This window comes from Bos mutus, chromosome X (genome assembly GCF_027580195.1).
Source record: "Bos mutus isolate GX-2022 chromosome X, NWIPB_WYAK_1.1, whole genome shotgun sequence".
Taxonomy (NCBI): Eukaryota; Metazoa; Chordata; class Mammalia; order Artiodactyla; family Bovidae; genus Bos; species Bos mutus.
Genome location: NC_091646.1, coordinates 109,705,713 through 109,721,998, shown reverse-complemented (window position 1 = coordinate 109,721,998; position 16,286 = coordinate 109,705,713). Strand labels below are relative to the sequence as shown.

At 40.4% G+C, this 16,286-nt stretch overlaps 1 protein-coding gene across 10 annotated transcripts in view; it reads right to left on the bottom strand.

Moving 5' to 3' along the window:
• Positions 1–16,286, bottom strand: part of TMEM164 (transmembrane protein 164) — a 178,481-nt gene that overhangs the window by 72,020 nt on the left and 90,175 nt on the right. For 9 of the 10 annotated variants that reach the window (XM_070365706.1, XM_070365715.1, XM_014481455.2 and 6 more), the window contains one exon: positions 5,557–5,623. The exons of the other annotated variant lie outside the window; for it this stretch is intronic. In XM_070365706.1, the coding sequence (XP_070221807.1) occupies positions 5,557–5,623 (67 nt within the window). The remainder of the gene's footprint in view (positions 1–5,556; positions 5,624–16,286) is intronic. 10 annotated transcript variants of the gene reach the window in all.

Sequence of the window (16,286 nt, the reverse complement as noted above, 5' to 3'; positions counted from 1 at the left end):
GAAGTACGTAACTCGGCTACACTTGCACAGAACGCTGATTACTTCGTCTTCTTCTTACCTCCAGCCATCTTTCCCCAGGCCTCAGACCACCCTGCTTCCTTGTCCCATAAATATCCTAAGTCCCTCAACTTGGGGAGATGGATTTGAGATTGGTTCTCCTCGCTTGGCTGCCTTGTAGGGCAAGCCTCAGCATTTGGCTTCCTGCACACTGGGCAATTGAACCTGGTACAGTAACACTAATATCCACCTTTCACAGGGTTTCTGTGAAGATCAAAGACTAATAATTAACAACTAATGCTGACGGAGGACTTTCCATCTGCCAGGTGCTGTGCTACATGCTTTACACATATTAACTGATTTAATCCTCAGAGCAGCTTTAGAAGGGAGGCACTTAGATCACCTCCATATCATAGATGAGAACATGGAAGCACATTCAAGTTATGTAACTTAGCCAAGTTCCCTTTCTCCCTCCCTCTCATACACACGCAGCACAGTCAGGGTATGAACCTGGAAAATCAGATCCCTGAGTTCATACTCTTAACAACTCTACTAGGGTGACATATTTGTATTCGTGAAAGATTCTGTGGTTGAAAAGCCCCATCTCCCTGTAAGAATTATTACTGGTGGTGGAAAAGGTAAGAAGTACACATAAAATCAAAACACTCCAAGGGCTAAAAGACGTGACAGAAGCAGAGTCACAGGATGTCTCCTGGTGATTGGCAAGTAAGTGGCAAAGTCTATATATACAAACTGGAGTTCATGACTCCCCATCCTGCTCTTTCGACTCTCCAGGAGAATCTACTATTTCCTGCCTCCATACCTCTGGCCCCTTAGTTGAACCGTCACCTGCCTCTGCAATTGCATGCACATTCTAATAGACCTTCAAGGCTTGGTTCAGGCTTTACTTTTGCATGGCACATTTCTGGACCACTTTATCCAATGACCTCTTCACGACGCAGTGCATTAGAGCTCAAAGTCTTTAGATTTAGTTTTAGTATTTACAAATCATGTAACTCTGAGCAAGTCATTTAGCTTCTCCAAACCTCAGTTTCCTCACAGGTAAAATCAGGTTCTTGTGAGAATTAAATAAGAATATTCATAAATTACCTGACACACATTCACATTAGATGCTCAATAAATGCTGATATTAACCCTCTTCCCATTTTTGTAGAACTTGGAACAATTACAATTTAGCGATTAAACCTGTATTGCCTTGCAATTCTCCTTTCTTGTGATTTTGACTCTAACATCGCAATCACGTCTAAGGTATTCGTGCCTTATCCTTCTAACTAAACCACAAGTTCCTTGAGGGCTGGGAATGAACTCTGGTTGCTTTTGCATCTCCTGAAGCATATAGCACAATATTTAACAAAAAATGTGCTCAATAAAAATTTGGACTGACTGGTATGGCTGGGCTGGCATTCTGTAAGACTCTCAAAGATTAATCTCAAAATACAGGCAGTAATTAGACCTATTCTAGGCCAGTCCCTAGAATTTGCTGGAATCCCAGGCTTTCTCAACACCCTCCATGTCCCCTATACACTTTGCATTCATCTGATCAGAAACACATTGGCCTTTGTAGAAGGTTGAGGCACAATTTTGCCTGAATCAATTCTTCAGAAAGCTAAGGCCTCTTCTGAAAACAAGCTTTTTCTATTTTAAGTACTGTCAAGAAAGTAAAGGGACATTCTGTCCCTAGTTCAAGTCCAAAACCCAAACTATAACTTTTTAAAATAGCTCAATTTGCCACTCACAGAAATAACTTTTCTAGGTCAATTAGCACGTTTCAATGTACCAATTAGCAAACAGTAAGATTCTCAGGCCGATTTGCATCCATGACAGCAAAGTGTTCCCAGCAGCACACAGGGGTACAAGGTGTGCCGGCGGCAGTTACATCCCAAAAACATGATGGTGGATAGGGAGCAGCTGCCCCAGGAATGCAAAAAATCATTATTAACCTCTTCCACTCAGTCTGAGAGTTAGGAACATTTGAGAAAAACATCTAACAGAGAACAGGAACTGGGTAAAAGGGGAGGGGTGGTAAAGGAGGAAAACAGGAGCTAGTGTAACAGATCAACATGGCTACACAATAAGGGGCAATTTTTGATAATGAGATAATAATATACCAGAGGCTTTGAGCCTTGATGAAGAAAGGAGCTTGATGAAAAGAATCATTATCATTCATCTCCTTATTGTTCTAGTAGAAGACAGATGGCTGCAAACATAAATATAGGCCAGGCTAGAGGCTTTGGTTGGAGAAGGGGCTGACACAGTGTTTGCAGTTTCTTTTCTCCCTTGCTCAGAATACTTCATATTCATAAGAAGTTGTCATGGACATTTGAGGGTAAAAGGCTCAGGGTTGGGAATGCAGCTTGGGTCCCGTGCCTCATTCTGAAGACCAGATCAACAGCTCTGCAAGGTAAGAGCTATAACTGAAAAGCTAATATGTAACCAAGTTCCATGGGCACCCTGCTTAGCTCCCACATCTTGGCTTGCACTTTCCAGGAGATGGTTTAGCCTGAAATGGATGACATTCTCTGCAAAGTCATGGGTATAGATAAGGAACCCCATCACCATCAGACCGGAAAACCACTGGCTATACAAGGAACTACTAGGCAGTTCATCTATTCTCCAAGCCATGGACTACTTACTGACAGCTGGGGCTGGGGGATCTCAACAAGGGATCCATGGATGGGCTTCTGGGAGAACGGGGCAGGAGGTGGCGGTCTGTGTCCCTCCTGAAATTGTATGCAAACTTGTCTTTGTGAATCTGGGAAAAGGCTCTATTATGCTCGTCAACTTATCAAAGAAGCCTACGATCCAACTCTTCTACTTAGAGAGAAGCTAAGCAGCATCTCCAGCGTCTTAATTCACTAGAATTCATATTCAAACTCACCCTAAATGTCAATCAAACAAAGGAAAAGGGCTCTGAAGTCTGAGTTAGGAGACCTGGGTTCTAGGGGCATCCACCTTGGCTTCTTAGGCAAGTCATTTATCCATCTAAGTTCCCCCTCTGGGCTTCCCTGGTGGCTCAGATGGTAAAGAATCCATCTGCAATGCAGGAGTCCTGGGTTCGATCCCTGGGTTGGGAAGATCCCCTGGAGGAGGGCATGGCAACAACCCTCTCTGGTATTCTTGCCTGGAGAATCCCCAGGGACAGAGGAGCCTGGCAGGCTACAGACCATGGGGTTGCAAAGAGCTGGACATGACTAAGCACAAGTTTCCCCTCTAGAAGATTAGCTCAGACAAGCTTTCAGCTCTCTGATAATCTAATAATAGTTCCATGATACATTTCCCTTCCTTCCCTCCAAGAAACAAAAGTACAATTGCCCTTAAGGCACTTCATCTGAAGTCAAAAAGAGACCTATTCTGAAATCCTGGTGGTGAAGAGTACTTACTTGTAGTAGGGGCCACTGGAATAAATCTTCTTTCTTCTAAGGTGTCAGCTTCTAAGATAAAGAACCAGGAGGAACTTGGAGCTGGGCATTCTCCAGCTGGTCTGCAAGTCCCAGTGCCAATAAGGCACAGGGCAGAAGACCACATGGAAATTCACTGATGATCCACATCCTTTAGCTGACTGTGGAAATTTCCTCTAACTCCCTCACTGTCTTTATATATGAGTGCATATACGTTTGTATTACTGGTATACACACCAATTAGCTCATTCTATTTTCTTTGTTTCCTCATTATAGCCAAGGAGGAAAAAGAGGATTAAAAAAAATCAAGGGCCAAGAAGGAAGAAAGGGCAAAAAATGTCCAGAATTGACTTCCTGCCTAATTAGATCATCAGGTTTAAAGAGTTTCCTACCTTCCTGTGCCTTATTTTGTCAATCTGAGCTCAAATAAGGGGTTGCAAAGTAAAAAGTCCTAAAGGTCAGGGTAGCCTAGGAGGGGTCCCAGCCATTTAAAGTAACCAGACCAAAGCCAATTGTCAAGACATATGCAAATAGAGCCACCATCCTGAGCTTTTATTTTAGAAAAGAAATACAAGATTATTTACCAGAGTGACTGGAATCGCTAGTTAACACAGAGTTCATCAAAGAAATTTTGATGTTAAGGAAAGTTACTTGGACATTCTTGATAAACTGGCTGACTAAAGCTTGACATTTATGTAGAAAGTACTGGGGGTCATAACAAATAGAATAACAAATCTGCCATTAGAGAGGGGAAGAAGCGAAAAGGGGGAAAGGGAGGGAAGGAAGGAAGGAAGGACAAAGGAGGGATGGACAAAAGGAAAGAATTTCTACCGATAGACTCTCTGAACGTCAGTTTCCTCCTCTATAACAAGAGGCTATAATACTCGGCCTTCACACAACTTAATAGCTATCTCCCACAACTGTTATTTGAAGTGAAGTCGCTCAGTCATGTCCAACTCTTTGAGACCCCATGGACTGTAGCCTACCAGGCTCCTCTGTCCATGGAATTTTCCAGGCAAGAATACTGGAGTGGGTTGCCATTTCCTTCTCCAGGGGATCTTCCCAACCCAGGAATTGAACCCAGGTCTCCTGCATTGTAGGCAGACGCTTTTACCATCTGAGCCACCAGGGAAGTCTATTATTTGAAATGACCTTGTAAACTTTGAAATGCTATCCAAAGAGGAAGGATTATCATTTTGAGATTTAAACTGTGATATTAATACATGAGGCAAATTTAAGTCATGAAAACAGAAAGCAGTAGGAATTATTTCATGTGTGAGTTCTTGCCCTGAGTTTTCTCAGCCAGCCTGCTAATCCCTCTGCAGCCCCACATATGGGAGTCTGAGGACAGGGCCCGGCCACTCAAGCCCTACACTCCCACTTCTCTCTGTACTGGTTTAGCACCCAGCCACCTGCCACAGTGGGGTTCTACTTGCTAGCCACTGGGGAGATGTGTGGGCCAGACTTCTCTGTGGGTTTGAGAGAACAGGGAAGAAATCTAATTCTTGCCCAAAGGCATCTCTGGCAAAGCAGGCTGCCTTTGAGGCTCCCCAGTAGATTATTCTGGACCAATGTGGCTGAATCCACACTGGAGGCCCTTAGAACACCTGGAAGCCTTGGTTGAATGGGTGGAGCCTCCTTTCTCTTCACCAAACCCTTCCAAAAGCTTCTGTAGGCTTTTTTGATCTGTTCTGGTTCTGGCCTAAACCCTTACTAAAGCCCCAGAGTTCCATACCATACTCTCACCCTCATCAAGCTCCATTACATCCAAACAGGGTTGCATCAAATCTCAACACTGAACGTGTAGATATGTAAAAACTTACATGGAGGGGTCAAAGGTAGAAATTACCATGATTAATATAAATAAGCTAAAAGGATATATTGCATAGCACAGAGAATATAGCCAATATTTCATAATAACTTTAAATGGAGCTTAACCTATAAAAACATTGAATCACTATGCTCTACATCTAAAACTAATATAATATTCCCAACCACCTATACTTTAATAAAAAAGATTAAAAAAATAAAAACTCACATGGGGACATGACCCAAGGATGAGGACAAGCACTGGATAACATAGGAACGAGCAAATACCATTTTGTATGTTGCTGGTGTATTTCTAGAAGGGGCCACTTACCAGCCGCGTATTCACAACAGGAAACAGCAGAGCAAGAAGAGCTCCATTCAACATGTGCATCTGTAGCCTGGAGAGGAAAAAAGATAAAGTGCAGGTCACACTCTGACTGTGATGCAGAGGCAGACAAAAATGTGTCAGGTTATGCCATGCCAGATGGGAGAGCATGTATACAAGAGGTTGTGTGAGTCAAACAGAACACTGGAGTTGGCACACGTGCGTAATAAATTAAAAGCAGCACATTTTGCATTAGCTGAAATGTTCTAAAGAGCACCAGCGCCACCTCAAAATCCCCCAAACACTTGGTGAACAGGCTTTGGTTACAACACTTCATTGCATAATTAGCTCTGGGCTCCCTAAACATTCGGTCTGTCCCAATCTCAGCTCCAACTGCTGTGGCTCAGGCAGCCTAACAAAGGGGCACTGCGGGAGCCAGGTGTTATTACAGGACTGTGTTATTACAGTAGAGACCTATTTCTCAGAGCCAGGTTGCTTATTTACACAGCCAGGTCCAATCCTCCTCCCCAAACAGAGATCTAGGCAGGAAAAGGGCAGCAAATACAACCCAGGAAGACAACGTCAGGCTCTCTCACTTTCTTAGAAATACCTTCGGGCAGAAGTGGCAGCCTTCCAAGCTTTCTTTTATCTATTTTACATATGGGGTTCTGTGACTAAAAAGCAAAACAAAAAAGAAAAGGAGAAAACCACTAGTCTCCAGCATTGGGTAGTGATCCTGTTTCCCAAATCCAGACTTGTTAAAACACATGCTACTGCTAAGTCACTTCAGTCGTGTCCGACTCTGTGCGACCCCATAGACAGCAGCCCACCAGGCTCCCCCGTCCCTGGGATTTTCCGGGAAAGAACACTGGAGTGGGTTGCCATTTCCTTCTCCAATGCATGAAAGTGAAAAGTGCAAGTGAAGTTGCTCAGTCGTGTCCAACCCTTAGCATGGACTGCAGCCTACCAGGCTCCTCCGTCCATGGGATTTTCCAGGCAAGAGTGCTGGAGCGGGGTGCCATTGCCTTCTCCAAAACACATGCTAGGAACCCTTTATAAGTCAAGAGCAAGTGTGAGCTGTGGGAATAGGCTGAGGCAGCTTCCTTCATCATTCAAGGAAAGTGGGCCCTGACGACTGAGGGAGAAGCAAAGAATGACAGCCTCTTCCTCCTGCAGAAAAGCTAATTTGATGGGTCACATACAACCACCACTGAGTCAGCGTGGCTTCCGGACCTCAAGCTCACTCTTGCAAGATCACACACACACACACACACACACACACACACACAGCAGTCTCACGATAACTAGGATCTCTCTTATGCCCTTACTGGGACCTAGAAGAACATGAGCTCTTCTCTTGGAACTCATGGACCTGTGCCTAAGACTAACAGACCATGTTGTTAGGAGTCCCCAACGGAACACCACACAAGCCCCAAGGCTGCTTTTGGTTTCCCCCAGTGTGTTTCTTTCAGCTGCTTGTTGCTGGCAATGCTGTGATGATGGTGATCTGCACTTAACATAACCTAGGCAAGTATCAAAGTAACTGCTTTAGGTAAGTAAACTCTCTCACTGAATTTTTACAGCAATTTTATGAGATGGGTACAATTATTTGTCACATTTTGTGGATAGGAAACCAGGCTCAGAAAGGTGAAGTGACTTCATCAACGCCATAGGACAGTAGAGTCACAATGCAAACCCAGGTTTATCTGACTCTGAACTCTTATGTCCATCTCGCTATCTTGCATCAGAGCCTGCCTCCCTTCCTCCACTGCAAATATGACCTCAAGTAAAGAGTTAGGGGTGCTCCACCTTCCTTCCTTTTGCTTTTAGGGGTCTCTCTTACCACCTTCTTCATCCCCTGCTCCAGGTTTAATGAGCTTTCAGGTGATGACTGTCAGGAGCTTGCTCTTAGGCCATGCCAGACCAGCAGTCCTACAGTTTAAGAGGGCTTAGCTTGATCCATAAAAGGGAGGAGGCACATCAATGCAATGTCACTCCTGCCTCCCTGGATTGGCACATTTTTAAAACAGGGTCTTTCTAGGAGGCACCTCATACTCTCAGAAACTGAGTGGTGAAAACTCTGGCTCAAGCCTCAATGCCTGGAACAGGGGTCCTTAACAGCCATTCTGCAGCTGTTAAGGGGGTGAAGTAACACGTGCCCAACTCTGTCCCTGGACACTCCTAAGTGACAATCACAGCAAAAACATTCACCCTGGCAGAGAAAAAAATCTCACTGATAGTAAAGGTAAAGCTGACCTCTAGTACCAGGCTTTGCCACTGGCCTTAAAAGAATGTCATTTACACAAGGCCAAATAGATACTTGGGCACCAAAACTTAAATCCTGAGGATGATGGAACTGATCCCAAAGACCCATGAACGGCCAAAGATAAAGAAGATAAAAGTCAACATCAAGATTCAAAATAAACAACCTAGATAAAGACAAGTCTTGTTCTGGGCCCTCAAAATTCAGTTCCACAAGCTACATACAGGCTAAAAGGTGAATCATCCTTAATATAGAAAAAGGTCTTACATATCACTAATTTAAAATATATCTAATACATCAATATATTGAGCAATTTCATGTGCCAATCACTGGAGTAAATATTCAAATGCATCATCTCATTGAATCTTCATGTTTTTTATGATAATCAGTACCATTTTCAACCTCATAGCTGAGAAAACCAAAGCACTAAGTGATTAAGTGACTTGCCCAAGATCACATAGACAATAAGAGACAGAGGGAGAGGTCACATTCGGATTTCATGGAGTTCCCAGCCTGTGTTTCTGCTGCTGTATCCTGCACTTTAAATTCATCATATGAACATTACAAATGTTGTGTGTGTGTGTGTGTGCATGCCAGACAAGAGACCATGGGGCAGGGAAGATCATTCCTAAGAGCAACAGAAGTCCTTATGTGTTCTGTGGCCAAGCTGGCCCGACTACCCAGCTGCACTGCCCTCTACAGGCCCAGGGCACAATCCAACAGGTAAATGATTGCCCAGTCAGAGCTTTTGCTTTGTACCACCTCCAGCCTGCCTCCCAGATTCCTATTGGATACTGGAAATGGATAATGAACCACTAGAAAAGCCAGTGAGAGGGCTTCCCTGGTGACTCAGTGGTAAAGAATCTGCCAGCCAATGCAAGAGACACAGGTTTAATCCATGATCCGGGAATATCCCACATGCCTTGGATCCACTAAACCCGTGCACCACAACTATTGAGCCCACACACCACAACTACAGAAGCTGGGCGCCCTAGAGTCGTGCTTTGCAATGAGAAAAGCCACTGCAATGAGAAGCCTGCAACTAGAGAAAAGCCCATGCAGCAATGAAGACCCAGCAGAGCCAAAACATAAAATAAACAAAATTATTCAGAAAAAAACAAAGAACATCCAGTGAGAGTTCCCTCATCTGTACAATGGGAATAATACTAGTATCAACTCACAAAATTATAAGTGGTCGATATATATATATAAAGTGCTTTTAAAAAGTGCATGGCATATATTAAGACTCAGATATATGTTTCTTAAATAAATAGTGAAGAGCTCATCTATAAGCCTCAAGATTAAAAAGGGAGAGGGATCATGAACCACTGGGGAAAGCTTAACTGTTATAAAAGTTCAAAGTGTGACAAAAAGGTCAAGAGAGAGCAAAAGGACAGATTGAAGGCCAGAACCATACAGTAGAGATTGGAGATGGACCCCAGGTCAGTCACATTTATAAACCTTCTGGCTGGTTCTAACACTTGGCCATTACCGTTGTCATAAATATTTTGCCAGCTTTTTCTGTTTCTATCTAGGATCCTTGCTAAGTTATCTTAGTTGGTAAGAACCTGGGGCAAAATGGCAATTGTTATGGGTATGATTCTCTGTCACGTCAGTTATTTCATTGAATTTTGGCTACAACCGTTAGTCCACTACTGTGTGTTAATATCATTCCAGGTGCTATAGAGAAATGTGCTTAGTTGCTGAGTCTTATCTGACTCTTTGCGACCCCATGGACTGTAGCCCACCAGGCTCCTCTGTCCATGGGATTTCTCAGGCAAGAATACTGGAGTGGGCTGCCATTCCCTTTTCAGGGGATCTTCCTGACCCAGAGATCGAACCTGGGGTTCCTGCATTGCAGGCAGATTCTTTACTGTCTAAGCCACCAGGGAAGCCCAGAGAAAAGGAGATCAATATAATTAAGACGTAGTATTTGTCTTCAAGAAAACTGACAGTCTTATTAAGAAGCCAAGAAATTGAAAATTTAGAGGAAAAGTAGTATAATGGTTAAGAACTTTGTTTGGAATCAAAAGTAAAAGAAAGTGAAGTTGCTCAATCATGTCCAACTCTTTGCGACCCCAGGCACTGTAGCCTACAAGGTTCCTCTGTCCAAGGGATTTTCAAGGGATTTTCCAGGCAAGAATACTGGAGTGGGTTGCCATTTCCTTCTCCAGGAGATCTTCCCGACCCAGGGATTGAACCCGGGTCTCCTGCATTGTAGGCAGACGCTTCACCGTCTGAGCCACCAAGGAAGTCATAACTACATTCAAATCCCAGCTCTACTACTCACTGGCTGAGTGACTTTGGACAAACCACTTAAGATATGTGATTCAGGCACTTCCCTGGTGGCCCAGTGGCTAAGACTCTGCACTTCTACTACAGGGGATACAGGTTCAAGCCCTTGTCGGGAAACTATGATCCCACATGCCCTATGGCACAGTCAAATGAATAAGTAAATAATAAAAAGATTTTAAAAAATAAAGAAAAAATATGTGATTCAGTTTTCTCAGTAATAAAATGGGGCTAATAACAGCACCAATTAAAAGAATTGTTAAGAGATGTGGTAAGACTATGTAAAGTGATCAACACAGTACCTAGGACATAGTAAGAACTCAATACATCATAACTATTATAATCCTTAATGAAGCAAGGTAAATGAATATCATATTATTATTCATAATAAATGAAGCTATTACAAAATCCTCATAAGATGATGTATATTTGAATTTAACACTTGATTACAACCAAGAATCTAAAGATATGGAACAGATAAAAGTTCTCTGAGTGCCTAGAAAGGAAAATTTATAGAAAGGAATTCTCAAATGAAATTATAAAATATTTTGAATGGAACAAAAATTTAAAATACATTAAAATACAACATGTGAAAATGTGTAAGATGCTTATAACTGAAAATTCTTATTTTAGGAAAAAAGTATGATCTCAAAGCAGTAAACCAAGATTCCAACTTGAGAATCCAGAAAAAGAAAAGCACAATAACCCCAAAGCAAGCAGAAGGAATGAAATAATAAAGGCAGAAGGCAATGAATATGAAAACCAATACAATCAATGAAACCAAAATTTCACCTTTGAAAAATCAATATAATTGCGAAACCTCTACGCAGTATGACATGGATAAAAAGAGAATGCAAAAGCTATCAGTATCAGGAAGTAAAGAAGGGATATCACTACAGATCCCCAGGAATTAAGAAGATAATAAGAATATACTATGAATATTTCTATGCACATAATTCAACAACTTAGATAAAATGGAGAATTTCCTCTAAAGCCACAAGCCACTAAAACTCACCAAAGATGAAACATATAACCTGAATAGTTCCATTAAAGAAATTATGTACACACACACACTGGAATATTATTCAGCCACAAAAAGGAAACCTTGCTATTTGTGACAACATGGATGAACCTTGAGGGCATCATGCTAAGTGAAATAAGGCAGAGAAAGACAAATTACTGCATGATCTCACTTATATGGAGAATCTAAAAACAAACAAATAAACAAAATGATAAACTCATAGATTTGGAGAACAGACTGGTAGTTGCCAGAGGCTGGGAGTGTGGGATGAGCACACTGGGTGAAGGAGGTCAAAACTTCTAGTTGTAAAATAGATAAGTTATGGTGATGTAATGTACATGACATTACATGGTGACTATAGTTACTGCACTGGATATTTGAAAGTTGCTTAACAGGACAAATCTTTAAAATTCTTGTCACAAGAAAAAAAAAGTAACCATGTGTGGTGATAGATATTAACCAGACTTACTATGGTGATCATTTCACAGTATACATAAATATCAAACTATTATATGATATACTGGAAAGTAAGACTCTGATGCTGGGAGGGAGTGGGGGCAGGAGGAGAAGGGGATGACAGAGGCTGAATGGCATCACCGACTCGATGGACGTGAGTTTGAGTGAACTCCGGGAGATGGTGATGGACAGGGAGGCCTGGCGTACTGGGTTTCATGGGGTTGCAAAGAGTCGGACACGACTGAGTGACTGAACTGAACTGAACTGAATATAATGTTACATGTCAATTACATCTCAATAAAAAATGTGTAGTTAAAAATATTCTGAATAAGACTCACATGGCTTCAGTAACCAAATCTACCAGATATTTATACAATCTGGTTCAGAATACTGAAAAGGAGTAAGTATGTCTCAACTCATTTTACGAGGTCATTATTACCCAGATACCAAAACTAGTGGGGAAGAATTGATGCTTTTGTGTGGTGCAGGAGAAGACTCTTGAGAGTCCCTTGGGCTGCAAGGAGATCAAACCAGTCAGTCTTAAAGAAAATCAACCCTGAATATTCATTGGAAGAACTAATGCTGAAGCTGAAGCTCCAATACTTTGGCCACCTGATGTGAAGAGATTAATCAATGGAAAAGACCTTGATGCTGGAAGAGATTGAAAGCAAAAGGAGAAGGGGGGCAGCAGAGGATGAGATGGTTAGACAGCATCACAAACTCAATGGACAAGAATTTGAGTGAACTCCGGGAGATAGTGGAGGACAGAGGAGCCTGGCTTGCTGCAGTCCATGGGGTCACAAAGAGTCAGCCATGACTTGGCGACTGAACAACCACCACCAAAACTAGAGAGGAATGGGTGTGAGGGGAGGTGGGGATGTTGAGTGGAGGAGGGGGAGGAGGAGGAGAAAGAGGAAAATTAAAAATAAACTAAAATCTTCATGAACACAAACACTAATATCCTCAATAAAATGGTAGCAAATCTAATGCAGCAATATAAAAAGAACACTACTCCACGACCAAAAAGGATCTGTCCTCATCATGAAAGGTTGATTCAATATCTGAAATTCAGTTAATGAATTTCACCAAATTAACAGTATAAAGAATAAAAAGTGTATGATCATAAAACACCTATTTATGATTTAAAAAAACCAATAAACTAGCAATTGGAGGGAACGTCCTCAATCTGATGGCTTCCTGGGTGGCTCAATGGTAAAAGAATCTGCCTGCCCATGCAGGAGATCAAGGAGATCTCCCTACCCAGGAGATTCAACTCCTGGGTAAGGAAGATGCCCTGGAGTAGGAAAGGGCAACCCACTCCACTGTTCTTGCCTGGGAAATCCCATGGACAGAGGAGCCTGGTGGGCTACAGTCCATGGGGTCACAAAAAGTTGGACATGACTGAGCACACACGCACTCCTCAACCTGATAAAGGACATCTAAAAAATGTTATGCCCCAAATCATACTAAATGATGAAAGACTGAATGCTCCCCCCATTAACATCAGGATCAAGACAAGGATGCCCATTTGCAGCACTCCAATTCAACATCATGCCAGTAGTCTTAACCAGTACAGTAAAACAACAAAAATAATAGAGATTGGAAAGGAAGAAATAATACTGTCCCTGTTTTCAAAGAATTATTATATGTGCAGAAAATCCCAAGGAATCAACAAAAAAGTTCCTAAAACTAATATATGATTAGCAAGGTTGGTTGCTAAAACTAATATATAATTAGCTAAGTTTAAGGATTGCAAGGTCAACACAAACATTTCTGCATAATAGCAGGGTTAAACTGGAAATCAAATTTTTTAAAACATATACTATTTACATTATCTCTTCCAAAACTGAAATACTTGGGTATAAATCTAAATAATATATGTACAAAATCTATATGCTGAGAACTACAAAAGGCTGATTAAAGAAATTAGAGATCTAAATATATAAAGACATACTGTATTCAAGGATTGAAAGGCTCAACATAGAAAAGATATCAATTCTCATCAAAATTATCAATAGATTCAATGCAATTCTAATTAAAACCATAGAAGGATATTTTGTAGACAACAGTGAACTGACTCTAAAATGTATATGAAAGGGCAAAGAAAGAAAAGCTAGAATAAATTTGAAAAAGCAGAAGATGAAAGAATCACACTACCTTATTTTAAGGCTTACTATATAAAATTATAGACTTCCCTGTAGCTCAAATGGTAAAGAATCTGCCTGCGATGCAGGAGACCAGGGTTCGATCCCTAGGTTGCGAAGTTCCTCTGGAAAAGGGAATGACAATCCACTCCAGTATTGCTGCCTGGAGAATTCCATGGACAGAGAAGCCTGGCAGGCTACAGTCTGTGGGGTCGCAAAGAGTCAGACACGACTGAGTGACTAACACACACATAGACACGTATAAAATTATAGTAATCAAAACAATGCAGTACTGGCCAAGAAAAGCCATATCAGTCAACAAAACAGAACAGTCCAGAAATAGACCCACACTGATATTGTAATTTGATTTTTCATCAGAAGCTTTGCAGGCCAGAAAGCATAGGCTGATACATATTCAAAGTGCTAAATAGGAAAAAAAAAAACAAAACACCTGTCAACCATGAATCCAACAATGTTATCCTTCAAAATAGGGAAATTAAGATATTTCCAGAAAAGCAAACATTGAGAGAGTTTGTTATGACTTGACCTACCCTGCAAGAAATGCTAAAGGGAGTCCTGCAGACTGAAATGAAAGAACATATCAGACAGTAAATCAAAGCTGTATGAAGAAATAAATATCTTCATAAAGGAAAAGACCTGGGCAATTATAAAAACTAGTATTAGTGTAACAACAGTTTGAAAGAATAATTTTATCTACATGATTTAAGAGAGTAATACATTTCTATAAAACACATTAGTCTAAAAGCTAGTGTTACTATTACTTTGGTTTATAATTCTACATTTTGCTTTCTATATAATTTAAGAGACTAATGCATGTAAAATGATTAAGTTTGGGGGCATATTTGTATAGAGATATAATTTTGTGACATCTCTAACTAAAAGGGGTGGTGATGAAACTGTAAAGGAGCAGAGTTTTTGGTTATTATTGAAATTAAGCTAATACAAATTCAGTGTAATAATTTACAAATTCAGTAATAAATTTAGGATGTTATATGTAATCTTCATAATAACTGCAAAGAAAATATTGGGTTCCCAAAAAAACTTATTCAGGTTTTTCTATAACAGCTTATGGAAAAACCCAAAGAAACTTTTTGGCCAACCCAACAGTTGCAGAATACATGTAAAAGGAAACAAGTATTAAATTGTTATACTACCAAAAGAATCAGCTCAACACAAAAGAGGACAGTAACAGAAGAAATGCGTGACAAAAGTTTATAAAGTATATAGAAAACAAATAGCAAAGTGACAGAACTCCCTGCTTATCAATATTAACTTTAAATGTAAATGGATTAAACTCTCTCTTGAAAGACAGAGATTGGTGGAATGGATAAAAAAAAATATTATCTAACTATATGCTGTATACAAGAGATGTACTTTAAATCCAGAGACAGAAATAGGTTGAAAGTAAAAAGATGGAAAAAGATACTCCATGCAAATGGTAATGAGAGCAGAGGTGGCTATAATAAAATCAGACAAAAAAAGCTATAAATCAAGAGTTTACAAGAGATGAAGAAGAGTATTATTTACTAGTAAAAGTTTCAATACAGCAAGAAGACATGACAATTACAAACATTTATGTACCTGATAATAGGCTATCAAAATATATGAAGCAAAAACTGACCAAACTGACAGGAGGAATAGACAGTTCTACAAAAGAAGTTGTAGACTTCAATACTCCACTCTCAACAGTCAGACAGAAGAAAAGCAAGAAACTCGAGGACTTGAACAACACAATACACCAACTAGATCTAACGAACATATACTTTATAACAAACACTTTGTTTTGTAAAATGTTTTATAACAAAACACTTGTTTTCATAACAAACACTTTATTTTACCTGACAACAAAATTTCTATTCTTCTCAAGTGCATGTGGGTCATTTTCCAGGAGAGACCATAGATTAGGTGGCAAACTATTTCAAAAAATGTTAAAAGATAGATATTATACAAAATATCTTCCCTAACCATAACAGGATGAAGTTAGAAATCATGAACAGAAGTACAGGTGACCCTTGAACAATGAGGTGTGGGGTTAGGAGCACAATACCCCATGCAATGGAAATCTGTATATAACTCTGTAGTTGGCCCTCTGTATCCAAAGTTCCATATCCACGGACCTAACCAACTGCAAACTGTGTAGTATTATAGTATTTATTGAAAAAATCCGTGTATAAGTGGACCCGTGCAGTACAAATCCATGTTACTGAAGAGTCAACTGTAAAATGGGAAAATTTACAAATTTGTAAAAATTAAAGACACTCTTAAAAAGCAACAGATCAAAGAAGAAATCAAAAGGGAAAGTAGAAAATGAAATGCAGATCAAAATCATAGTAAGATACTATCTTACACCATTAGAATGGCTACTATTAAAAACAGAAAATAACAAATGTTGGCAAAGATATGGACAAATTGGAACTCTTACACGCTATTGGTGGGACTGTAAAATGGTATAGCTGCTGTGTAAAAGAGTATGGCAGCTCTTCCAAAAATTAAAAATAGAAATATTACATGATCCATCAATTTAAATTCTGGGCATATA